Source organism: Engraulis encrasicolus, chromosome 10 (assembly GCF_034702125.1).
Source record: "Engraulis encrasicolus isolate BLACKSEA-1 chromosome 10, IST_EnEncr_1.0, whole genome shotgun sequence".
Taxonomy (NCBI): Eukaryota; Metazoa; Chordata; class Actinopteri; order Clupeiformes; family Engraulidae; genus Engraulis; species Engraulis encrasicolus.
The window spans coordinates 41,349,143-41,376,011 of NC_085866.1; the positions used below are offsets into that span (position 1 = coordinate 41,349,143).

The 26,869-nt window shown below is 43.3% G+C and overlaps 3 protein-coding genes across 5 annotated transcripts in view; 1 reads left to right on the forward strand and 2 right to left on the reverse strand.

Annotated features, from left to right (window-relative positions):
• pex14 (peroxisomal biogenesis factor 14) overlaps nucleotides 1-6,102 on the reverse strand; it is an 87,607-nt gene extending 81,505 nt beyond the window's left edge. For all 3 annotated transcript variants that reach the window (XM_063208908.1, XM_063208909.1, XM_063208907.1), the window contains exons 1-2: nucleotides 6,019-6,102; nucleotides 1,545-1,595 (exon numbers count right to left, since the gene is read on the reverse strand). In XM_063208908.1, coding sequence (XP_063064978.1) covers nucleotides 1,545-1,595; nucleotides 6,019-6,054 — 87 coding nt within the window. In that variant the 5' untranslated portion in view covers nucleotides 6,055-6,102. The remainder of the gene's footprint in view (nucleotides 1-1,544; nucleotides 1,596-6,018) is intronic.
• Nucleotides 6,103-6,166: 64 nt separating this feature from the next.
• dffa (DNA fragmentation factor, alpha polypeptide) lies at nucleotides 6,167-12,216 on the forward strand. Its single transcript, XM_063207632.1, has 6 exons — nucleotides 6,167-6,533; nucleotides 7,260-7,418; nucleotides 7,880-8,037; nucleotides 8,477-8,669; nucleotides 9,663-9,793; nucleotides 10,753-12,216. The coding sequence occupies exons 1-6, from the start codon at nucleotides 6,440-6,442 to the stop codon at nucleotides 10,990-10,992; spliced, it is 975 nt and encodes a 324-aa protein (XP_063063702.1). The 5' UTR covers nucleotides 6,167-6,439; the 3' UTR covers nucleotides 10,993-12,216.
• A 2,368-nt stretch (nucleotides 12,217-14,584) lies between these two features.
• Nucleotides 14,585-26,642, reverse strand: masp2 (MBL associated serine protease 2). Its single transcript, XM_063208910.1, has 11 exons — nucleotides 26,561-26,642; nucleotides 26,197-26,413; nucleotides 25,886-26,078; nucleotides 25,583-25,714; nucleotides 23,579-23,775; nucleotides 20,601-20,748; nucleotides 18,574-18,692; nucleotides 18,164-18,242; nucleotides 16,889-17,014; nucleotides 16,708-16,782; nucleotides 14,585-15,429 (listed from the first exon to the last, which is right to left on the reverse strand). The coding sequence occupies exons 1-11, from the start codon at nucleotides 26,566-26,568 to the stop codon at nucleotides 14,660-14,662; spliced, it is 2,064 nt and encodes a 687-aa protein (XP_063064980.1). The 5' UTR covers nucleotides 26,569-26,642; the 3' UTR covers nucleotides 14,585-14,659.
• Nucleotides 26,643-26,869: the final 227 nt, after the last annotated feature.

Sequence of the window (26,869 nt, forward strand, 5' to 3'; positions counted from 1 at the left end):
GGATGGGATCTCTAATGGCTGGAGCTTTGGAAGGTCTGAGCCTGGTGGCGTTTGGGTAGAGGAGGTGCTGGGCTGTGGCTGCCTGCCTGCCTAATGCCTACCCAGCCTGGCTCTGGATCTGGCTCCCTCAGCCTTGCCACCACCACCCAGGAGCGGCCATAGACATCCACTGCCTGCCTAAGCAGTGAGCATGCGGAAGGTGAGTCAGAACCTGTTAACATGACTGGTGTCCCTTGCCTGTCACACGCTATGCATGCACTCATGCGCACGCACGCACGCACGCACGCACAAACACATGCACACACACGCACACACGCGCACACACGCGCACACACACACACACACACAAGCCCCCACATCTCCCTTCCTTCAAACCAAACCCCGCCGCCTCCGCCACCGGTCCCCTTCCTCTCATCCAGATAAAATCCTTTCAGACACAAATTTCAATTATTCACCTCCTCCAAATAATGTCTTGTGACATGAATTATCCCGCAATGTAATAATCCACTTAACTGGGGAAAGAGCAGCTCATCAAATAGAGAAAAGAAGGAAGAAAAAAGAAGAGAAGAGAAGAGAAGAGAAAAGGAAAGGAAAGGAGGAGGAGAGTTCTGGGCCTGTCCACAGACAGTAGGAGGCTTAATAATCTACATTTTTTTACGCCACTAAGGAGCCAGCTTTAACCACCGTTAGACATGACACACGGCGTGAAATTACATTGACACAGGGAACAATAGCACAGTTAATTACCCCAAGATGACAAAGATGTCATCAACAACCATCAGCACAATGTAAAAAAGCAAAGAGCCATTAGGGGTGTTGTCTTTAAATTAGGAAATCGCAAGCTTCGGTTTTAGTTAAGGATTGTGAGAGGGAGTGGGGAAGAAACGTGACGTATTCAATCTTCAGACACACAAAACCATCTATGGACTTACGCTAGACTGGTCCTATCTTCTTACCGATGCAAACACTTGATACTGTCATTTTATCAATGTACCATTGACTTTTAAAGTAAATATTATTTTACACAGTGCCCAGAGTTGGCACGCATCTAACCCTGGCCCACAACTCCTCTCTGATGATTTAGATAACAAAGGATAAGAAAAAATGATAACATACATTACATGTGTAAATATGATCTATTTTCAACGCATATTTATGTTCAAAAGAACAACAAGCATACATACTAAAGACACAAAAAACAAAATTGTTGACAAAAAAGCTTTCAAACTATCTTTTACTTAAATATTTTAGGTTTGCATAACCCCTCTTCACATTATCCAATGCATCCAGAGCAAGGGTGCAAAATAAATGTAAAGACAAAAAAAGCAAAACCCCAAAACATGTCTGTGTAGTAGCAGAATAAATGTTGTTTATGCATGGTGCAACCATTCATCTTATTTTTCAGTTAAAGGCTACCTTTGTTTACTTTGGTCAGCACTTCAAAAGAAGACCAGAATCCATTTGGGTGAAGCCTGCAGCTCCAACTCTTATAAACGTGTAGAATAAAAGTGCCATAGAGCAAATGAAGGAAGGAAAGACCTTACCAGCGCTTCCCGCGATGGGGATGGGGCATCCTCCCTGACCGGCGAGCCATTCTGAAAAAGCAGAAGCTTGCATTAGAGTGCCATCTACTGGCACAAACACAGTGCTACACCATGAACCATGGTTTGGAAACACACAAATGCTTTAAAAAAGCTGTAATTTCAGTTTCCCATTTACTTTATACATTTTATATCAAATTGGAGCCAACTGGGACAGAATCGACTATAATCAACCACGTTTCACAAAAAAACACAAGGCTGCGTGTTCTTGGCAAACATACAGAGAGCCTCAGGGGAGGAGGGGGAGGCAAAGTGTGTCCTAAATGGCAGTCAAGGGTACACAGCCACCTGCTGGGGCAAATCTGAACACATGACATCCTAACATTATTACCAGGGAAAATAGCACAGGGGTAATTTGTGCGATGCTTCCGTTCAGCGTGCGCCATGTCTGCCTGAGAGGCTTAATTGAATATGGTAACCCACTGGACGTCGCCACAACACAGGCCGCAGACATTTCAGATAAAGCCTGAAGACGGATAATACCAGGTGAATTGAATATGCCTCGCTTTAATGCCGTTTTACAACTTCCCTTCCCATCCCTTCGCTTTCCCTGCCTGCTGGGCCCGCATGCCCTCTCCCACCACGGCTCCCTCCACCACAAACTCACACACCCCCGTCGCTTTCAACCTTCTCTCTCTCTCTCTCTCTCTCTCTCTCTCTCTCTCTCTCTCTCTCTCTCTCTCTCTCTCTCTCTCTCTCTCTCTCTCTCTCTCTCTCTCTCTCTCTCTCTCTCTCTCTCTCTCTCTCTCGCTCTCGCTCGCTCTCTCTTGCTCTCTCTCTCTCCTCACGTTTCACAACACACGCTTGCTTATTCTGCTCGACCTTGACAGGCTCTGTTGGTACAGGGTGACTAGGCCTATTTCTTACTTTTTTGTATTTGATTCACCCCCAGTCAGGTAATAAGCACATATTTGGTTTCATAGGCCTACATCTGTCAGCAAGAAAAAAAAGAAAATCTGAGAATAGCATTTTTAAGCAAGTGCATATCTGTGTGTGTGTGTGTGTGTGCACGTGTGTGTTTAATTAGCTTAAGTTTCGGGAGGGTTTCTTTGGTTTCAGCATTTTGTTCAGATTTGAAGTCGTGATACTGACATCTCTACCCCCACCGCTGCTGAAATCGCAACGGGATAAGCTACACAACCGCAAACATGAAAGGCTATTCCTCCGTCCCCAAGCCAGGCTCTGTGGCACAGAACAAACTCTCATGTTGAGAGCACATCCACTTGGGTTGCAAGAACCCAGGCAAACCATTTCCATTGGGGTGACACACGTTGAAACACAAGACGGGTGTCAAACCAACAACTAAAAACAGAATCCTTCAGCAATGCTGCTAAATAATTAACAGGAAGATCATTTGGTGAGACCCATTGCTTTTCAGACAGCTGACTTCACCAATCTGTAATTTGTTCCCCTCTTGATGACAACTGTCCTGGACTTGAACCCTTCTACATAACCATATTCAGTAAACTAAGTCAGTGTTTGGGAAGCAGGTTTCAAACCATATTATTAGAGCAGAGGATTAATAGAGTAGAACATAAATAGGTCTGCAGTTTGATTTCACTGACAGGTGACTACACTACACAATAGAGCTGTAACGATACACAACTCAATAGGCTCGTTCGTGACGAAGCAGTGCTGCTTTTGCTAGGCAGCGAGCATGTGCACTTTGCCAGTTTGATGGATTAACCAGAATCCATCAAACTGGCAAAGTGCACATGCTCGCTGCCTAGCAAAAGCAGCACTGCTTCATCACGAACGAGACTATTATTCGATTGGTATCACGATTTTTTACCACGGTTCGATACACCTGACGATTTTTAAATGCATCTTTTTGATGATCGTTTATAGGTAGAATAGGTTACAAGAGGCTACTAATAATGTAAAAAAGTTTAAAAATAATAAGGATATTGATTTGAAGCCTGTAAGCAACATTACATCATATCATGTGGTTGTCTTCTGGACTGAAAGGTAATAGAACTTTGAAAGGGTGGTATCATGATACTGCCTTCTTGTATCACGATACAGTATTGAGGCTCTGCGTACCACGATTTCTCAATTCGATACAATATCATTACAGCCTTACTACACAAGGGTCATTTCACATGACATCAAACACATTGGGGCCCGATTTTAATGCAATTTAGAGTGCCTTTTCAGTGGCAAGGTAAAACCCAAGAACTGCATGGAATTTGTAGACGATAGCTCCTCGAGATGAACATCTCATTTTCGAGAGGGTTATCAATCTGGCACTAATATTAAGGATATTTTAATTAAGAGGGTAGGGCACTATACATTCATCCATGATTATGTCAGTCAATGTAGGTCACATTTACATGGTTCGATGTTGTTTGACAGCTCTTTTCTGGCTCTACAAATTACACAAACAACATGGAACACAACAGTTAAGCTTATATGTATGAATTATAATATATAAAATATTTGGAGTTGAATATAGAAAAAAACTACATTTCAGAATGGCCAATATCTTATCCAATCCTAACCTGCAATGTCATGAATAACACCTGAAATGATGGTGTTTGGTTCTTCAGTCATTCCAGAGATAATGTGTGACTTAAAAGTTGAAATGAGTTGTAATACAGGCCAAGCAAACACATAAGGAAAAATAATCTGGATGGAGTTTACTTTACTAGCAGTCTCTTATTCATTATACAGTGGAGAAAATGTGTTCAAGTCTAGTAGCATAAACATGGAAAAAAAATGACACATTGATAGATTTTCCATAGGGATCCAGAAAATGAATCATACAAAGTACTCAGCACTGGGATTATACTATCCTAGAAATAAGCAAGAAAACGTGTTTCAAATTGCAATATTTGTACAGTATGCTGGTCTTAATTTCGAATGGATTACCCACTTCTTGTCACCTATCAGCAAAGGACCACGACTTTTAGCTGGTAGCCTACAATGCTTAAGTTTATTCACCATCTTGTTCTGGTTTGGGTTGGGCAACCCCAATAAAAGGTCAAATTCTTATTAAAAAATACACCATGCAACCAAGTTGACAATTCGTCAACAGCATTGATTTTTATTCACTTCATCTCATCCCAAAAATAAGTACAAAAACTGTCAAGAGAAAATTAAAATTATATCTTAATTATATAATTCATATTTTAATAATAGGCCCTTTTAAGTTAACACGTATGACCATTTAAACACTGCATTACATTTTATGCACATTAAAGTCTGTTTTTTACAGTAATTCTATGCCTATATAAAATGACTGAACTCCATCACCAAGACATTTGGCATAGGCCCTACACTGCAATGTGAAAGAAATAGTGTTGTAAAATCGTAACAGAGTCAGTAGTCACATGCCTACTGTGGCATAGTGGTTACTGGTTACTGGCTACAGGAATTTAGATCAGAGTGTTGCTGGTTCGAATCCCACCCTTCCACTCCCTGGCTGGGTGCACTTGAGCAAGGTGACTAACCCCACACTGCTCCAGGGACTGTTAACCCTTGCACTAATAAAAAAACTGTAAATCGCTTGGGATTTTAAAAAACGTCATCTTAGTGTAATGTAATGTAATGTCTGATGTGCTTAGTTGTGTACCCAACGTGAACTGAGCCCAGAAAGATGACACTGGTTCTTGAGCCAGTACACTACCACCGGGTCATACCATTGCGTAACTGTACGTTACTGTGTTCCCGCACAGAGCTGAACAGACATCAAAGACAACTGTTGCAACAGCGAGCTCATAGTACAACGTAAATACAGAAATTATATTCACGAAACAAAACATGCACATTATTTCAGAAGCCAACACTGATTTCTTGATGTTCGTTGCTATTGCATTGCAGCGTGCAGTGAGGAAATTTGACACTCAAAACAGTCCTTGAATATTTGTCTAGTTCAGGTCACAGTCCAAGTAATGTTTACATTATGTTTAAGTGTCAAACTCCACCAACACATCAAGAACTTCACATGAAACTTAGTTTATGCTATGTCCACAGACATTGTTTACAAGCACAGTTGCATTTAGGGCCTGAGCTAATGCTTTGAGGGATGACAACACAACACGTTTTGCAGAGCCTGGTGTGTTAGCTCGAAGATCCTGAATGCAAGCTAGCAAACTATTCTTTGCAAGTAGCTTTCTGAGCAACGTTAGTCTTCACAGTGCTGTGTGGATCAAAATGAGCTGTGTTTTGAAATAGTACGCCAGGTGCCAGAAACAGTAGAATATAAAACAATGCCATGTCAATAAGTTATTCTCAACTATTATGTCTGGCCTGCTGCACCTGTCAATGTCGGACGTTAGCAGAGGCTAAAACTTTTTCAAAACGTCAAAACAATAAAGACTGCGCTTAGGCAATCTAACGACGGCACCGCGACTGCATGGGACTTTCGCAAAAGTACCTCTAACCACACTCAATGTCACGAAACGTCGCAGAATACCTGTATTTGGTGTTCAGGTTGCTCAGATGATGCCATCTTCTTCAGCCTGCTGCTAGCTAGCAAGCTAACCAGACATAATAGGTGATCGACTACACTGGCCTGGCAGTCTAACTAGTAGATCACAATCAGCATGTACACAGACCAGGAAGTTGCGCCTGACTGTTGACAGCAGCATTGTTGGGTATCCCTTTCTGTTTCTATTATAACTTTTACAAATATACCTCACATTCGCTGGACGGAGCTTATTCCATGCTGGAATACCTACCTTTCTCACTCCATTTCCCAGGAGTCTAGTTGCAGCCTGTCAGAACATACCGAAGAAAACGATCCAGGAGCTACAAGTATGGAAAAATAACTCATTTTTTGGATAACCATCTTTTATTGGAAATAGGCCGTAGAGGAATTATAGTCGAGAAGAGCAATGGCAGACTTAAAAGCGTGTAAAGTATGTAACTTCAGCCGTCAAAAGTCTTTCGGAGTTGTGGTGTCTTCTTTGCATCAACTGAAAGAGAAAGGTAAGCTAAGTTCCTATGGGAGTGATTCTGGTGAATAAGGTTAAACATTGTTATCGATGTGCAACGAAATAGGTCTCTCAAAAGACATACGTGTATCCTTTGACTGTTGTTAATAATTGCTATAGGTCTATGGCAAATTTATCCTCCTCCTGAGAAGAACTGTTTCCAAGTAGCTAGATCATTGTTCCCGACTGTAGTAGACCAAGAATATGTTACTATTTGTGACTGAGGACTTGATACATTTTTTTGCCACATTCGTGAAAGCACCGGCTGGTGTCACATGTAGACGACGCCATGTGGAGTGGAATTCTGAAATCCAGGTTGGGGAATCCATCAGATCATGCTCTGGCTTGCCCAGATGAAGCAAGAGTGCTGTTTGTTCTGAGCTGCTCATTCCTACAATAGTGCTCCAGGGCGTGACGAAGCACTTTTTTGTGTAGAATATTTCATCATACACGTCTTCCACAAGTAAAACATCAAATTTCAACTTGTGTAATATCAGTGCGAAGTGAGATAGACACTAAAACAGGACTGAGAGCAAACGTTATCAGCGTTATCTTCTGACACACTATCATCCACAAACAGATGCAGGTCCTTATGACCCCTGTGTCAGGGAGGCAGGCACCTCCACATTCCAGTGCGGAGACAATGTGTGATGACGTCTGTGTCATGTTGTTGTTTCTGCCCTACTACACCTTTTGACTCCCCTCTCATTCCACCCACCAGGAGGGGAATCTTTGGGATTTCCACCAGAGACGGCAGTGTCTGTGGTGCTTGAGGACGATGGCACCATTGTGGCAGATGATTCCTATTTCCTGTGCTTGCCCGCCAACACTAAGTTCATGCTGTTGCATGATAAAGAGGCCTGGGGCCCCACAAAGAGAAGTAAGCCAGCAAGTTCTGACAATTTTCAAATGAAGTAGCATTAAATTGCATGAAGGTGTCAGTATCAGTCAGTAATCACTTCATCTGGGATTGCGCTCTCTCTCTCTCTCTTTCTTTCTTTCTTGCTTTCTTTCTTTCTTTCTTTTGTCCTCTCAGGCATGTGACATATTAATGTATTACCACTTTACAAACAAATCATATGGTTTATCAAACAGCCTTTCAAGTGCTACTTGAAAAGCACTCACTCCTGGCCCTGCCGTGGCCAACCGGTAGGGCACTCGCCTGCCATGCGGCTGACCTGCTTTCGATTCCTGGCCCGGGTCCTTTGCTGATCCCTCCCCGTCTCTCCCAATTCGCTTCCTGTCCACCTCTTCTACTGTCCTGTCCTGTCAAATAAAAAAAAATATTTTTAAAAAAGAAAAGCACTCACTCCTGTATGAATGTTCCCTCTGTACTTGCAGTCGATGGTGGAACCGCTTGGTTAAGTAGAGAGTCCATTCTTCTGGAGTCGGATGACGTGGATGGAATGTTCAGTGGAACCGACTCCTGGCAGAGTTTGGCTGCCCAGCTGAAGCAGGACCTCGCTAGCATCATTCAGCTGTCGGATGCAGAGCTCCAGGTGAATGTACCTGCCACACTTTTACCAGAGGTTTCTACAGACCCATTTAGTATCTAAGGCTATACCACTGTGTTACAATAACTGACTGCTCACTAGCCAGAGTGTCTTTCTTTGGCCATATTAGGGTCATACGTTTTTGGTCTCATAGGGGTCTTTTTCGCATATGGGGTCTTTTTCGCATATGGGGTCTTTGTCGCATATGGGGTCTTTGTCACTTAAATAGAATAACTGACTGTTCTCTAGCCAGGGTGTTCTTTTGCACTCTGCATCATATCTGTAAATAGGCTGCCTCCTCCCAGCAACAAAACTGAGCATTGTTATTTTATGGAAGCATGGCATGCAGCATATCTATGCACATACTTAGCAGCAGCTGCAGCGGTATCATGTGATTCTCATAAGCACTTCATCTGTGTTGATTGATTGTGACTCTACTACACAGATGCTGGTGGATGTGCCATGTGACCAGCTGGCCCCAGCCCTGGGCTTCCCCCAGAAGAAGGCTCAGGCTCTGCAGGACACACTGCAGAGCGTGCTGGACCGGCGTGAGGAGAGCAGGCAGTCCAAAGAGTTGCTGCAGCTTTACCTCAAGACCGTGCAGGGAGAGCAGCAGGCGGCCAGTCAGCTGGTTGAAGGTTGTCTGTTTATCTTTTTTTTCTTCTTCTTTGGTATAAAGTAGCTGATGATTTTATCCAAAAATGTGTTAATAGTCAAAGTAAGTTCATAGTTATTTGGATACAGAGTATTGGTAACAGTCCGTGGAGCAACGAAGGGTTAGGCGCCTTGCTTGGATGGCATGAGGTTTGAATCTACAAGCTTCCAGTTCCAAAACCAAGTCCCTAAGTATTCGGCAACGGCTGCTGCGGCTTCTTCTTAAAAACAAAAAAGACAGAATCAGTTCCTGTTGTTTTACAATGTGCCATTGAGTATGTAGGAGAACTTGTATCAGCCCAATTCAGGTCATTTGTACTGGCAAACAAGGCCCAGTTGAGTTCTATTGTCTGTCCAGAGTGGAAGTGGCATGAAATGTGAGCTGACACCCATTAATACCTGTCAGTGTAATTTGCACGGGCCTCATAGTGAACATACTGATGTCAGCCACTGGGTGGCACTGGCGTCACTGTGGTGCTTGACCTCCAGGGGGTTACTTATTTTTGCTGGTCATACATCCGCAAAGGCAATTTTACTATTGAAGAGCCAAATATCTATGTGTCCGTGAAGAAGATTCTCATTCACCCAGGTCAAGTTATAAAAGAGTTTAGTTTTAAGCAACTGGACTCCTTTTTGAGCTTGCTAATTATATCAAGCTCAAGAAGATACTGGTATCTAAACTCTTCTGACACATACTGGCTACGTTAACATGGTTTTAATTGAGAATTAATCATTCAGAATTAAATAGTTCCATTGGGTTTACATTGTACTTTCATTAAGTAAAGAATTGTTAAGTGTTTACATGTTGTTTTCAAAGCGGAATTAAGTTTTTATTAAGAATTAAATTGAGTTAATGCAGAATTAAACGTCCCATGTAACCGAGGCCAATTAGTATTAAGTGTTCCGAGCAGTCCTAAAGTCCCCATGGACCCCTGCTATGCATCTGAACTCTCCTTTACTTTCCTCCATCTTGTCAGCTGATTCGATAGATATGGATGAGACCGACGGGCTGGAGGTGGATCCACACTCAGGGTTTTGCTCCAGGACTCTGATGGTCTTAAAGGGCAAAACGAGCCCAGAGACAAGGCTATCCAATCAGGAACTACAGGCAAGTGGGAACATTACTCCTTATAATTGGAAACAATACACCAAACAAAACGAACTAATCTTCACTCACACACACTTCAAACAGTAACCTGAATGCACTAACTTTGAGCAGCTGTTGTTGTTTTTTTTAACTTATGTTCATCCTTTCTTCAGTTTTAGTAAACGCACATCGTGTGAGGTGCGTACGCGGACAATAGCAGGCTAAGCTTTATGAAAACAATGGTCGTCGCACACTCAGAACTTCATGCCGTTACATTTAATAAGACCAACGTTCCATCTTGACCCTGATAAAGGCGTAAGCCGAAACGTTGGTCTTATTAAATGTAACTGCATGAAGTTCTGAGTGTGCGACGACCATTCTTTTCATGAAGTTTAGCCTACTTATGTTCATCTACATATCTGTAGCTTGTTCATGTCCTCTTTTTTATGTGTCTAGAAAATAATGACACTATTTGCCAGCTGTCATTACTGAGTGCTGTTGGACTACAGTCGTGTTGTAAATATCATAGTTGTCCATATATGGTATATGCACGATATACTTTATATGCCCATACATGTATACATATTTGCAAGCCAATACATGTTGAATGCATTTTGTCTTGGGGTTTAGGAAAGTGTCCCATGGCAATGAACAAAAAATTGCGGTTGAAGTTGGCATGTACTGTGTTGGTGCTGCCACAGTGTGGTGCTGTTGGTCTTCAAAGATTACAGCAGCAACAGTTGGGCACATCGTCACTGTTGGTGTTGAAGGAATGAGACTTACTGAAACCTTTGAGACCATTCTTTACGATCAGAAGTTGGTTCTTGCTAGCTTTAAAGCTATGAAGCCCCCTACTGTTTTACCTGCTCAACAAAACAATCCACCCAATCTCAACAGAAATCGGCTGAATGGAAAGACATGTGCCTTGTGAGCCTTCCTGTGTGTGTGTAATTCTTTGTTCCTCTCCCTCCCTCCCTCAGATGGTGGTGAGCCATGGGGCCAGCTCTATGCAGCAGGTGCTAGGCTTGGACGCGGACAGGACGGCCGCCCTGGTGCAGGCCTGCCAGACCGAGCTTGAGGATCGTCTCCAGAAGGTGCAGACCCTCCGGTCCCTCAGCACACAGTCCCAAGAGGCAGGCGATGCCTCCACTACCTCCACCTCCACCACCACTACCACCACAGAGGATGCGGACCAGACAGAGGCCAAACGCAGCAAATAGAGTAGGGAAACGAAAACAATGTATTGAAAAAATGTTATGTGCTTTTTTTTTTTTTTTTTTTTTTGGGGGGGGGGGTTGGAGTCATCTCATAAGAGGAAATTGAGTATTTTGCAGGGATGGTTATAGCAGAGATCCTAAGATAAAGAGTATAATTATAAATCTTATCCAGTCTCTCTGATTATAGTGGACCAAATATTTTGTGTTATGTGGCACTGACGTGTCTATATTTTTTTACTGCAAGGTACTTTTTTGTTACAAAAAAATGTGTTGATTCATGCATCTTCTCTATGTGCCAAAATCGGCAAAGAGCATTGAATGCTGACGGTAGGAGCTGTACAGAATTTGACAGTTTCAGTTCAAATCTTTTTTGGAAATATGAAAACACGGCCCATCCTAAGCTGATTAAACACGAAGAGAAGGAAAGAATCCCAAAATCAGCAATGGTGGTAGGCGTTTCATGTGCCCAATTCCCCTCGACTCACAATAGTCAAGACTCCCAATTTACCAGCATTGTGTCTCTTATACACCTGCTCTTATGGTGTTTTTCTCTGGGAATGAGTCAGAAGTGTTTCCCCCTAAAAAGCAAGACGTTCACTATACTGCTCACAAAATGAAAGGAACTCTAAAATAAATACTACATTTTAAAAATCAGTTGGTTGAATGTTTCAGTTGAACATCTTTATTAATCACATAATGGAATGCGCTTTTACAGTCTGGTTTCACAGAAGTGTGATTGACTCTGAGTTCTTTTGTGTTGTTTTGCTGTTCCCATTATTTTCTGTGAGCAGTATCTATATCATGTGAGCTCTCATTGTACTTGTATGTGACCTCATGAGCAGAGAGGGAGAGAAGGACACAAGGGAGTGCAGAGTGGTTGTTTGCACGTCTCGCACCAACCAGCACCATGTTGCTCCTTTCATATTATGAGAAATTGATTAGAAAAGAAGGTGATGTAAATTATAAAAATGCCCATAGGCCACACTAGCTGAGCTAGCATGAAGTCGATACTGATACCGAGTCCCATGATACGGAAATGGGAGCGCAGACCCCATCATGTCTATGCAAATGTCAGTAGAGAAATCGCACGACTTTCCGAATGCTAAGTAATTTGCTGGTCTTAATTATGTCGTTTGTGTGTGCGTGTGTTTATGCGTCTGTACCCTTGAGTGGGTTTTATCCATTAGGCTTGACCATTAAATTAAAATTGATTTTCATCTGTGTTCATGATCGTTTTGTTCATGCAGGAATTGATGGGGTTCTAAGAAAATATATGTTGTCTCCAAAAGGAAAAAATGCACAGAATATTCACAATTATTACACATCTTAATCATGAGCCTTTCATTCTTTACAACCTCCATCACTATCTCATACAGGGAAAAGGTGTACACGTCACGACTTCTACTTCTCAGAATTGAAGGCTAATAGGCGATGTATACGTACATGCCTTTAAATACCAGTTGTGTTAAAATCACACACACGCACTGACAGACACCTGTTGGGTGTTTACTACACGCTGTATAGTACGTGTTGTGATAGTGTTCTTTTACACCCTGTGGTAAAAGACCACCATCATCTTCTTGGGCTGGAAGACACAGACACAGCACCGTAGTGAAGGGGTCTCATTACCCGACATACGCTAAGGCTTTCTCTTGAGGTGTCTGTCTGGTCTGTTGTGCCTGGCAAGCACAGTAATGATCCCTCATCAGTCCTGATTGGAGTTGGAGCCGCGTGGAAGAGTGGCGTGCAGGCGGGGGTGTAAAACACTGCTCTGCTGACATGAAAGGACCTGGAAGTGGTCATTGTACCGTAGATGATGAAGTCATCCACGTAGACCAAAATATACATGTACGGTAAATAATAAATTGCTCGGGTTCCCGGAAGCAAGCACGTTTCGCAGTTTATTTGTTACAATAACAACAGTTGACAGCCGTGTGTTTATAATAAGTGCCAATCAATGGCCAAACAAGATATTATACTTCCTGTGTTTTAGTGTCTCTTATTGGAGATGTGGTTATGCTGGGAGTATGTCTTTAAACAACGGTACCTACCTCTCCTCAAGAGATTGATTCCTGTGCCTGTTTACAATGCTATATGTCAGTCAATATCCTCTTTTCACATTTCAGAGATCTTACAGCTCCACATTGTATTTGAATTACCTAGAGTTGTATTACATGCAGAGCAAAAAAAGACACAGGAAAACAACATGTCTTACCACATTCACTTTTATGCTTCAGCAATGTACCAGAAGATTGGGCTCAGGGGCATGAAAAAGACGTGGTCTCTGAATGTCACTGTAATGTCATACACAGGGTCGATGTCCGCAGACACACTTGCCCACGTTCCCACTAGACTGTGTCTACCCCTGGGGCAGGCAAGCCAGCCAACTGTAAGCAACACACTCTGTCCTCTCAGAAATAAGTAGACCAGAACTACCACTGACACTTACAAACAAACAAGCAAGCAAGAATCAAAGAGTGATCTACTCCGATCCCCCTCCCGACTCTTATTGTGGGTCTATATTGTATCCAGAACAATAACCACTAGGGCTGTAGCGATACACTCAACTCACGATTCGGTTCATATCACGATTTGTGACCTACGGTTCGATACACCCCATGATTTCTGAAATGTATCTCCACTGAAGTTTGGAAACACTATCACATCAAATCATAAGGTTGTTTTCTTGAGTAATGGGTAATACAACTTTGAAAGGGCGTATCACGATACTGCCTCCTTGTATCACGATACAGTATCGTGACTCTGTGTATCACGATTTCTCGGTTCGATACAATATCGTTACAGCCCTAATAACCACTGCATACTCTTTTGTTTCTGGCCTCAAAGGGGAGACATTATCACTTGTTGTGCGTCACCATTATTAGTGCTAAAGACTTTAAATGTCCCCCCACAGCATCCTCAGAACTACCAGGCCGTTGATGTGATTAGTGCATGTTTATGAAGACAGGGTGAAGATATTTCATAAGCATGAACATGGCAGGAGGATGTGTAATGGGACGCGTGAGTGATAGTCAAGGGAGATTGTGAGGAGATGTGAGGGTCCAAAATCACTTTGGAGAGGCAATTATAATTGCACCTGAGGAGGGGCTTGGGGGGAGGTGATGGGGGTTGTGGATGGGGGAGTTGTAAAGTTAGCAGCAGAAGACACTGGCTGTAGTGGTGGTTGGGTTATGTTGTGTTGCTGAGATCAGTTCCATTATGCATGAGGAGTAAACGACTGCACATCAGAGTGGAGAGGAGCGAAGCAGGGGGGCCTGGGAGACCACGCCGGTGGCTCATTTGACTTTTAAACGACACCTCTGCAGCACTACCAACCACCACCACCACCAGCCCTCATCAAACTCCCGCCACTTGCTCATTCCGACACCTTCCAAGAGCAACAAGTGCCTCTTGGTTGTGCTTAAGTTTTTAAGTTGGAATGATTGTTTCCCCCAATATGGATCCCGCAATTTAATCAACTTGCGATGTGACGTATGCAATCCCTGGCTCTCATGGAGGGCCCTAAAACAATAGCAGTGTTCATCTCCCTGATGGGATGGCACTGGGAAATAACAATGACGTCTTGTAGACTGTCTTGGTTTGTGTGAATCCTTTTTATTAAGAAAAGAAAAAAAAAGAAATGACGGAAAATAAAGTATACAGCTAGATTTTAAACATTTTTAGCCATGATGTCCTCAATCCAGGAGAGGTAATTACTAACTTTGGTGTAGACCCCATAGAAGCCAGCCTGAGCACAACCATGTCCCCATGACACCACACCACCCACAAACCAACTCTGGGTGACAGCATCATGAAAAGCAAAACCTCCCCCACTGTCCCCCTGGCAGGAATCCTTACCACCGTCAGCATAACCAGCACATATCATGTTCTCAGTCACGGTTAGCTTCTTCTCTATAACTTTGTCATACGCAGCTTTGCAGACCCCATAGTCCACCACAGGCAAGCTGACGGATTGAAGGTTTACGGTTGGCACGGGGTTGTGATTTTTATGTCCCCAACCAGACACCTTACCCATGTCGTCAGTCTTCAGGTTGTACCGCTCATCCCTACCAGGCAGACAGATGGGCATGACCAGCTCGTTGATGGGTACCCTCTTGATTTTGATCAGGGCTATGTCGTTGTTGTAGTTCACCTCGTTATGGACATAGTCTGGATGAATGAAGACCTCCTCCACGATGCCCTTCACAGCTTCTTTGTCAACGCGTCTCACCATGCCCATCTTCACCTCGACGTTGGACGCCCAACCGTACCCGTGCATGACGTGGGCGGCTGTCAGAATCCATCGGTCGTCAATGATTGCCGCTCCCCCCTTCATGCTGCCGCCATGGGACACCAGGACCTGCCAAGGGATCTCCTTCTTTGCCACCTTCTCACCCCCAATGATCCTCCCCAGAGAAACATGCTTTGGCTTGCCACAAACTGTGAGAACGAAGCAAGTAATGTTGATTAATTTCTGTCCATGTCAGTTAATGTAGGACATGTTGTTAAGAAATGTACAAAAATAATCTCACTTAAGGTCTGACACATCTTATGAAGGTCTTATTTCCAACATCATGACTAACATCATCAACATCATGACAGACTGTACATGTACTTGAGCTTCAAGGATATCGCAAAGGTTTTAGCTACAACCGTGGCTTTTAGCTGACGTGGGCTTTTAGCTGACGTGGGACTTTAACCTAATGTATGTACTACTGTACTTATACACTCACCGGCCACTTCATTAGAAACACCTCTTACAACTGTCCTGTGAGGCAAATTTCTGATCAGCCAATCACATGGTGGCAACTCTATGCATTTGTGCATGTAGGCATGGTCGAGATGATCTTATGCAGTTCAAATCGGGCATCATAATAGGGAAAAAGGGATATTTAAATGACTTTGAACATGGCTTGGCTGTTGTTGGTGCCGAAAGGCTTGATTTTAATATTTCAGAAAAGACTGATCTACTGGGACATTCACCCATAACCATCTCTAGGGTTTACAAAGAATGGTGCGAAAAAGAAATAAAATACAATGAGCAGCAAATCTGTGGGCAAAAATGCCTTGTTGATGGCAGAGGTCTGAGGATAATGGCCAGACTGGTTGGAGCTGATACAAACTCAACACTAAGTCAGATAACCACTCATTACAACAAAGGTATGCATAAGAGAATCCCTGATTACACAGCACATCAAATCTTGAGGCAAATGGGTTACAGCAGCAGGAAACCACATTTGGTGCCACTCCTGTCAGCTAAGACCAGGAAAATGAGGCAACAATTTGGCCAGGCTCACCATAAACAATGCTAGAAGATCGGAAAAATGTTGCCTGGTCTGATGAGTCTTGATATCTAAGGCAACACTCAGGTGGAATGGTCCGAATTTGGCGTCAACAGCATGAAAACATGGGTCAACCCTGCCTCAACGTTTCAGTCTGGAGATATAATGGCATACGGATATTTTCTTAGCACAATTTAGGCCAATTAGTACCAATTTATCTTTGTTGGAATGCCACAGCCTACCCGAGTATTGTTGCAGATAGTTCAGGCAGTTCTGAAGGCAAAAGGGGGTCCAACCCAGCAGTAGAGAGGTGTTCCTAATGAAGTGGCCGGTGACTGTACATCACAACAACACTCACAGAGCTCTTTAGATGACACCTTTCCACCACAAGTCTCTAAATAAAGCAACAGCGGTGAAAACATGCTTCATCACTTACTGGGTGTACACTCAGGAGGTTTATTGTCATCTGATTGGCCTCTCCAGGTACCTGTGTGGTCACATGTGAGGATTTCTACAAAGGAGACAGGAGTGGTTAACCAGATGCTGTTCTTACACTTTTAACAGCGAGTTAGTTTTTTTCTTTTTTCTTTTTTTCTAGATTGCTTTCAGACACTTACCATCCCTTCCATTTGCCATCTTATAGAATGGTGCGTTGCATGTGTACTTTGTTACAGCCTTGAATGTGGTGTCACTGTAATTGCGCACTCCGTTGACTATTTCAGTGGGCGTGCCACAGTCAATAGCTGCAAAATCAAAATGATTACATTATTGTAGGATGGACCATAAGGTATAGACTACTTGTCCTCAAATGACATGCAGGTACAGTGGGCCGCAAAACATCCCTAAATATCATGATCATGATGTCATTTACAAAAAAAAATACTTAAGATTGAAGTGGTATTACACTATGGGCATTGTCATCTATTGCTCTTAAATTTGAAAAAGATTTTTCACGTCTTCCAACACATTGAACCAACATACACACACAGACTGAAACAAGTGTGGAATATTTTGCGCAATTCACCCAATCTCAATATTGTTTTGAGAGCATTTCCGTGTTCTTGTTTTCATTTTTAACCACATCAACAAGGTGGGAAGGGGGGAACCGGAAAACTCATTGTTTTTTTCTACAGGTACTCATTCTTACTGGAGGGGGACTATATTGCCACCAGGCTTGTACGAAATTCTGAATTGAATGAATTGAAATTCAAAGTAATGTCATAATATCATTACCTTGTTGTGTCATTACCTTGAATTTCTTTGAATTTAATCTACACCACCCATAGACCCGTTCAGAGTCGACGTCCTCATGAATGCGTGCGCATCGTTGACTCAAACACACCAGAGATATTGTAAGGATATTACGAGAGACTCCACTTTTCTGGGTGGTACTATTCTCTAGGGGGAGTGCAGACTCCATTCAGAAAGAACGGGCTGCTGCGCTCAGAGCCGTATCTCGACAGCGGTCACTAGGAGAACTGCTGGCATGGGTGAAAGTGGTGACTCTGTATGTAATCCTGGGTGACAGTGCAGACACTAAAGAGAGAAAAAATGCCGTTCTGAAGCTTGTACGTTGATAAAAAATAGAGACTTGTTCTGCTATTTTGAGAGGGAATAGGCTGTTCCAGAAGCATAGGAGATGTTTGTTACAAGACATTAAACTACTGACTGGACCGATGACATCGTCAGGAATACCCGTGTCCGTGGTGTCCACTGCATATCTGAGGTTAGCGCGAGCATCCGTTATCTTATTTTGGGGGAAAAAACCTGTTGATTCGGAATGTACAAGTCTGATTGCCACACATGTTACTGTTTCTTCCATACAATTGTAGTAACACAACACCAATATAACCCCTTGGATTCAGGCCATGGCTCAAGTGTTAGTGACTCACGTGTACAGATGGGCATATCAACGCTCCAGGTGCCATCTTTCTGGCACTCTGCTCGGTAGGATGGCGGATACTCTGTCCCCTAGTGAAAACAGGAGTTGTTTAATTTAATACGAGACTCAATGCATATGTTGTCTACCATGTTGTTTTCTCTACTGTGCAATAAAGAGTACATTCTATTTCAACTGTATGTTGTATGTGTTATGTATGTGTATTATACATTGTATGTTGCATGTATATTGTATTATGTGTATACATGTGTATGTTGCATGTGTGAAGAACTTGTACTTTTGCACTTTGTCAATAAAAACAATACTTTGACATGCAATAGACATGTCATTATTTAACGTAAGACCCAATGGACATACAAATAATAATAAGTAGACATGATGTTTGACTTCAACAATAGTTACCAGCTTTATTTCATAGCCAGACTCACACTGCAGGATGAAGGAGTCTGTGAAGATGTAGTTAGGCTGCAGAGGGAGAATGTGTCCATGGGTAGGGATCACCGGGTTTGGGCATGGCATGGCTGAGAGAAAGTACAACACTTGATACATATTTCGTTTTCTCATTTTTTTCGTTTTACTGTATTTTGTAGAATGTGTCTTGGTGTAAGGGTAGGCGGCATCACTGGATTTGGGCACGACATGGCTGCAGGCAACATTACACTTGTAAATAAACAGGGGCGGATTGGGAACAATCCAGGGGTGAATTTCTCAAAACCAAAGTTGCTTACTACATTAGCTACTTTGTTGTTTTCAATGCATTTTCCCATCGGCAACTACCGAAGTTGCTAACAGACTAACAACTTCTCTTTTGAGAAACTCACCCCAGATTGGGATTGGGAACAATTGGGACAATTGCCATTGGCTGCCTTTTTCCCCTTTGCCACCCATCCATTATTATTAGAGAGAGGGTGTGACTATTTTACTGTAAGCCACTGAGGTATTGACGTCTGTTACATGGTATACCTGTATATATACTAGTTGGTCTTTCTTCACCCAGTCTGTGAAAGAGATCAATCCAACTCTAGTAGTTCTCGGGCTGGCAGCACACTGATGAAAACTACATGATAATCTCAAAGACACTGAAGAACATTTCATGAACATTTCTTTCACCTATGCCTTGCACTTTACCATTCACACCTTAAATACTGCATCTATATTACAGGATACAACCTATACGACCACTGATTGTACTGCTGCTGTGCGTGTGTGCGTGTGTGTGTGCGTGTGTGTGTGTGTGTGTGTGTGTGTGTGTGTGTGTGTGTGTGTGTGTGTGTGTGTGTGTGTGTGTGTGTGTGTGTGTGTGTGTGTGTGTGTGTGAGAGAGAGAGAGAGAGAGAGCGTATTTATGGTTCATCAGTATGTTTGTCTCAGTATGTTTGTCTTATTATTATATTATTATTGCACTGTGTGTGTGTGTGTGTGTGTGTGTGTGTGTGTGTGTGTGTGTGTGTGTGTGTGTGTGTGTGTGTGTGTGTGTGTGTGTGTGTGTGTGTGTGTGTGTGTGTGTGTGTGTGATTTTCAATGTCTTATACACGTATGATGCCTACGTATGTTTAGTTTAACTGCACATTGGAGACTGACTTTTTTGTCAAGGAGACAAACTGTAACACATTGGGATTGTTAGCTCTTTCCCAAGGGAGCACAAAATTATACAATACTGACAATGCTGCCGATACAGCACTGCTCAACAATGTTACATTTTGGCTCCCTTGAAGTGTCTTCTTTGCCATAGATATTCTAAGTGGCATACAATAACTCAGTTACTTTCCATTTGCGAAACAATCCAAAACTAGAATGGGCACTCGGTAGAGCGCAAACCTTCGCCTACGCCACTTATTTTTTTCTGGCCATCTTCAGAGTGTGGGGCATAACATTCTCCAAATGTTGGTGTTAGTTTCATTTAAATCGGACCGGAATATCGTAATATTAAATTTTTGGCCCAGTCTTGACCTCTTATGCAATTCCGCATGCACACATTGTTCTGGCATATAGTGCTTGGCAAAGAAAAAAGTTTTTGACCTTTTCGTGACCTTGACCTTTGACCTTTGACCCAATCACTCCCAAAAAGTAATCGATTGCTCCTTGGGTCATGACCAATCATCCCACTAAATTTCATAAAAATCGGCTCAATTTACGTTTTTGACCTTGACCTTGACCTTTGACCTTTGACCCAATCACTCCCAAAAACTAATCGTTTGTTCCTTGGGTCATGACCAATCATCCCACCAAATTTCATAAAAATCGGCTCAGTTCTGACTGAGTTATACAAAGTACAAACAAACAAACAAACATATTCACAAATAAATACACAGCCGTCAAAACATAACCTTCTGGCGAAGGTAATCAGAACACATCATAGCAATGTTCCCCTGATCCTGTTGGACTCTGTTTTCGCGCGTCTTTTGAAGTCGGTCTAGCCTGTTGCCATACCTGTGCTGGTGTATTTGATCTTCCATCCTCTGTGTCTTCCAGAATCATCTGAGGTGAAGACCACATGCACCTCATGGCTCCGAGTCTCGATCTTAGCAGGTGCTGTGGCTCCACAGAACGGGCCATACTTCCGTGAACCTGCTGTGATCTACACACACACACCGACACACACACACACACACACGCACTCAAAGACACAGCATACACACACACACACACACACACACACACACACACACACACACACACACACACACACACACACACACACACACACACACAAAGACACAACGTCAAACACACACACACACACACGCACACACACAACATACATACACACACACGCACACACACACACACACACACAGCAAGAGAGAATGAGATACAGGCCTCTTAAATGTATGCAAGCAGCAGCGCCACCATACATCTCAGGGGAGGGTGCGAGGCGAGGTGAGGCAGGGAGATGGGCAGGCCCCATCAGCGGGCATGGGGGAGAATACATCGTTTATTTATCAGCCGTCACACGCCCTGATTGGTGTGCTTTTAGAGAGTGGCCCCTGTGTCTATCGCGATGAGCGTGTCATGTCACACTAACCACACACACACACACACACACACACACCCTCTCTGTCTCTCACACTCTCACTCTCACAGATACACACACGCACAAACATTCACAGATACACACACACACACACACACACACACACACACACACACACACACACACACACACACACACACACACACGCTCACACAAAGACACCAACGTGCCAACACACAGACACATGTGCACACGCATAAACACAAACACGCTCACACTCATAGACACACAAACACACAGACACATGCGCACCCACAAACACATACACACAGATGCGCACACACAAACACACCATGCTGAAGAGGCCTGGGGTGTGTGGCGACATGAGTTACACCTGGAGGTCGCCAATGATTTACAAGCACATTCATCTCATTACACACCATGAATGATGGTCGACACTCTCCGTCTCTCCGCAAGAGAGAGAGAAAAAAAAACGCTAGACCTGCTGGTTTTTTTTCCTCATCTGGGGTCTGGTAATGAGTTGAAAAGCGTTTAATTTCAATTGAGGATGGTTCAATTAGTACAGACCTTGTTGGCTGCCTTCCATAGGATTTATGTATGTGCCGAGGGCTGGGATTTCAGTATAGCCTACCTATGCCATCTTCAATACAGGGTACGTTATTGTATTTTTCAGTCTATCTACACGTATGAACTTGTTGAACTTGTAATATTACGTACTTACATTGTAAAAACATAACCCTAACCCTATGGTGCAGTGCCAGTGCATAATGTTGCATGGTGTTGTTAGGATACATAGTTTGTTACACTGTACTTCATGAATGTAACAAGGACAGTAAAATAAAGTGTAATCCGGGGACCCGATAAAGTAGAGTAGAGTAGAGTGTAACTCAATATAATGCTTTGCTTTCTAGTACTCCAGATGGGTGCTTCACAATAAGTTGTGTCCCATCAGAGATTTGCGTCATTCCTTGCTGTGACGCATATTTCCAAAGATGACCGAGAGGTAGGACAAGATGACGACCTTCATGACGACAAGCCACTTCCCAGAACTGTGATCGCATGAATGAAGGGGCTCACTCATACCCTTATGTGCAGTATACAGTCACACTTTTACATGCAGCTCTATGGAAGGACCCTGCATGTCACAGATTCCATGCCAAATCTTACTGTATTTTACTGAGCAGCAACATGGATGTATATTTACGTGCACATGGTATTGTGATCTCCAGCCCTCATATTGTGATAGTATGACTCTCCGCTCTGGAGTAATTGAACTTTAATACAGGTGTGCATCGAGTTTGTTTTTTGTACGTGGAACATATCAGTCTAACCTACTATACAACAGGCAAGCACATAACAACCAACACATCTTTATGCAGCAAAGAACATAATATAGACATGAACTACCACAAAGTACATTGCTCCGCCTACCCCATACCATCTTTGGTCATATCACAGGAAAATCCTTATTTGGTAGCAATTTCTACCATCAGGCTTCAGCCTGTTTCTTCCAGTTTCCCAGTAATTTTCCAGCTGTGGGTAAAGTGACGGCTTCAAGTATCCATGAGATTCACTCTTGGATTGAAAGGAGGATGTCAACAACCTTTTATCAAAAGGTAGTTGTAAATAACTGGACTTCTTTTTGTAGCTCGAAGTACATGTCAGTCCTGTGTATGTCTATGTCCTTACATGGTGTAGAGAAAATGTAAAATAAAGGCTGACTTGACTTAATTTGAGATGTTTTTCAGCTCCACTGTCAGCCTTCCTCAGTTTGAATGCTGATGAGGGTAACAGAAGGTATTTGACTATGAAGAGTGGACCTTTCTGGCAAACCCCTTTCTACATGACAACAGTCACATGGGCAGGTGTACTGAAGGTGGAAACATATTCCAGACTGTAGCGAAGGGGAGTAGAGACGCCTTGCAGACACTCAAACCTAAACCTTCCAGGTTACCAAATTGGGGCTCTGACCACCACACCAAAGAGTCAGGCTTGTTGGTGTGACAGTCAGAACACACCCACAACCCTAGTGAGGCTCACTCCATCACAATGCCTTCCCCTTTGGGGAGCACAGCCCCTTGCGCTTCCCACACTTATGGTTTGTGGTATCCCTCATGCAATTCCCACCATACGTGACCCATCCAGTGTGCCACATCATCCACCCTCCAATGGCCTCACGGCATGCCATTCCGCTTCTGATACCATTTGTAGCAAAGGACGGTAGAGTCGCCCCACCAGGACTCGAACCCGAACCTTCAGGGGTACCAAATTGGGTCTCTGGGGCTTGTTGGCATGTAAGAACACATTCACAGCCCTAGTGATGGTCAAATCGATCCATCACACAAACTAACTAAACACAACTAAACTCTTTGAACTATGACATGGATGAATGAGAATCTTCACAGTCACAGACCTTTAAGATGTCATATGGACACCGCGTCTCTGGGTGCGTCTCCACATCGAAGGGCTCCTGGAAGTCCAGAGTAATGGTGAACCCCTCTGGCAGGGTTATGGTGTAGTCACACTGGCTGAGATGGGGGTAGAAGTTAGGGAAGTCTGGACTGGTCAACTCTCCTGACCTCTTTGTGAATACCTGTCCAGCACACTCCACTGCAGAAGACAAACACACACATGTGTGCACGCGCGCGCACACACACACACACACACGCACACGCACACACACACACACATGCACAAGTCCACTCACACGCGCGCATGCACACATACACACGCACGCACGCGCACACAAACATGCATATGCACACATGCATACACGCACATGCACACTCACACACGCACACACACATACACACACACACACACACACACACACACACACACACACACACACACACACACACACACACACACAGAAAGAGAGAGAGAGAGAGAGAGAGAGAGAGAGAGAGAGAGAGAGAGAGAGAGAGAGAGAGAGAGAGAGAGAGAGAGAGAGAGAGAGAATATCCCAGAGAGATGTCATTAATGTCATTGAAAACAAATCAATTTAAACCCTGTCTGGTTCTCATATGGATCACTGTGGGCACCAAACCATGGCCACATTTTATTGGAATTTATGCCTAAATTATGAACGCACAAGAAGTCCACAAAATGGATGGGAGCCATCTGAAGAGGGCAGAGTTCTGGTAATTTATATAATTAAGGAAATTTACACAGGGCTGCTCATCTCTATCTATTCATCTCCAGATATGACGTGGAGGAGCTACTTTTTTTTCTCCTTTCTTCAACAAGCAAAGAATAACAATTACCAGGAACGTCCGGGATGGTAATTGTGATTAATTACCCGGCCTCGGCGCACCAGTACAGCTGCAAACAGGTATCAATTTTCGACTGCACTGCAGAGCGCGGCTCCCTTAGACAGCCGCCATAATTAACCCAGACTCTCGCTGACTGACAGAGATCAACTGCTTCGTTGCAACCGCACCGCCTCTCTCCCCGAAGTCTGTTAACCCCTGCTTGCGCCGTCGCGCAGCCGCCAGCACTTGTCTATTCTGTTCTATTCACATGAAGGCCCATAGGAACCCGAGCTGTAGGCCTACTCATGCCTACTTAAGAGATGTGGTTTTCTTTTGAGATGATCAACGAGCTATGATGATGAAATACAAACGTTAAGATCTGCTTTTCATGTCAAACCATGGCAAGCATGCCGTCTTCAAAAGACCATTGAGGCAGCCACTGTCAGAGCCTACGCTTGCTTATCAGACTACATTCATTTTGAACACAGAGTCATCTGATGTAGACCTATAATTTACCCAGTGCTGCCATTTCCTGAAGAGCGAATCCCTCAGCATTTCTGAACACAGCTCATCACAATGAGGAAGCATGTGGAAAGTGGGGAGGAGGTAGCGTCAAAGTAGAAGAGTAGAAGGGTAAAATCTATTACAATGTTGCTCAGCAGTAGATTCAAGTAATTCTGGGGTTTTTTTTCTCGTAAAATGCAGTGTTATTTTTCTCTCTGAGGAACAGATGTCGCAAAGGCCCACTCAAACACATTGATCATTTTCTGTTTTCAAAAGGGCAAAGTTCAAATTGTGCAAAGTTGATCAGGAACTGACCCTTTACTGATAGCCCATCCAGAGTACTTTAGTAGCCGTACTTCATCTTGAAATACCACCACAACTATCATGAAAAGAACAAAAGGCTGCTGAATAGGGAAAAAGTAATGAAAAAAGTAATTTATTCTTGTACATGTTACACAAATGCAATATTTCAACATTGATAACATACACCATAGCAGAACACCCCCTGTCATCAATAATAGACACTGTAGACCTATGATTAAACCGACCTACTGTATCCATAGGCTATCTCCTGTTGCAGTTGTTCTGAGGTGCATTACTTTGACTGTGCCTGCTGCGGTGCGGTCTCTTCCTCTGTTTGTTGCTATCGTAACCCTTACCATTGCAGGTCCTCTGGTCTGGATGGAGTTGGTATCCCATCCTACAGGAGCAGAAATAGCCCCCCACATAATTGTTGCAGTAATGATCGCACGCCGGCTTTCCATCCACTGGGCTCAAGCACTCATCAATGTCTGCCAAAAACATCAGAGATGCCACTTAAAACCACAACTGACTGGCACATAGCAGTAGTTCACATGCAGGATGAGATTTTGGCTTGACATGAAAGCACTTTGAGCTGAATATATTGAGGAATATCTGTTTTCAGGCTGTTGTCACACGTCTTGGCAGACATATGGGCATACCTTCAGTGGTGTAAATGGCTTGGAAGCCATGGAATTCTGCCTCGTTGGAGAAGTCAGATTTGAAAACAACTGACATGGTGTTCGTGGCTGAGTACAGTACTGTGTTCTTTGGTTTGTATTGGTTCCTTGCGTCCATGAGCTCTTCGTTGTCCCCACCACAGAAGCGCACAGGGTCGCTGCCTTCTGAAAAGATCTTTTTGAAAGATAGAAATTTACATATAGGTTTAAGTTACCTGATGAACAGTATGCACATTAATTTCAAGAAACGCTGACATTTCTCTTCCAAATGACATCTTTAAGGCATGAAGTACCTGCACGTAGTCATATTCACACCCGGCTGAAGCTTCCAGGTTGAATTCAGAAAAGTAGAGCTTTATCCTGAGGCCCTCTGCAACAGTGATGTTCCACACTGTCAGGAGGTTGTTAGGGTAGACACTCGGAAAGCCGGGGGAGGAGAAGGTACCGTACAGGTCACGGAATTCCACCGTCAGGCCCAGTGGAAGGACGCTGAGGACAGTCAGTACAACACTGCGACAACAGAGACAAATTGGATCAATAAAGAGAAACACTCACCATACAGCGAAATGCCTGGAACTAACAGAGATCAACAAAAAAGCAATTGACTGTTTTTAACGTGAGGCTTCTCGGTCACATCAAACTGCCTGTAAGGCTTACCTATACATGATTGTTTCAGCAGTGTGTCAGGTAAACATGATTTCAGTCTCTCTCTGCACTGGTATGTTTGTGTTCAATAGTGTACTGAAGGTCAGTGAACTACTGAGTTAGCGTTTACTGGAAAGTCCACGATGCCTTGTATTTACTGACAATTTGGTCAAACACTAGTATGTCTGAAAGTATTTTCGAAATCTTAAAGGTGCACTGTGAAATATTTGTGGTGGTTCATTTCCAGAATTCACGCAGCCCATTCACAAGTATTACCTTTTTAACAAATAGCCTACTTACCACACCATCATATTCTAAGTA

Coding starts and splice junctions, on each gene's coding strand:
- dffa (XM_063207632.1), top strand. CDS start 6,440: ATGGCAGACTTAAAAGCGTGTAAAGTATGTAACTTCAGCCGTCAAAAG. Junction 7,419..7,879: donor CTGGGGCCCCACAAAGAGAA/GTAAGCCAGCAA, acceptor CTGTACTTGCAG/TCGATGGTGGAACCGCTTGG. Junction 8,670..9,662: donor GGCCAGTCAGCTGGTTGAAG/GTTGTCTGTTTA, acceptor CCATCTTGTCAG/CTGATTCGATAGATATGGAT.
- masp2 (XM_063208910.1), bottom strand. Junction 26,079..26,196: donor GTGAATATGACTACGTGCAG/GTACTTCATGCC, acceptor TCTTTCAAAAAG/ATCTTTTCAGAAGGCAGCGA. Junction 16,783..16,888: donor GATGGCAAATGGAAGGGATG/GTAAGTGTCTGA, acceptor TCTCCTTTGTAG/AAATCCTCACATGTGACCAC.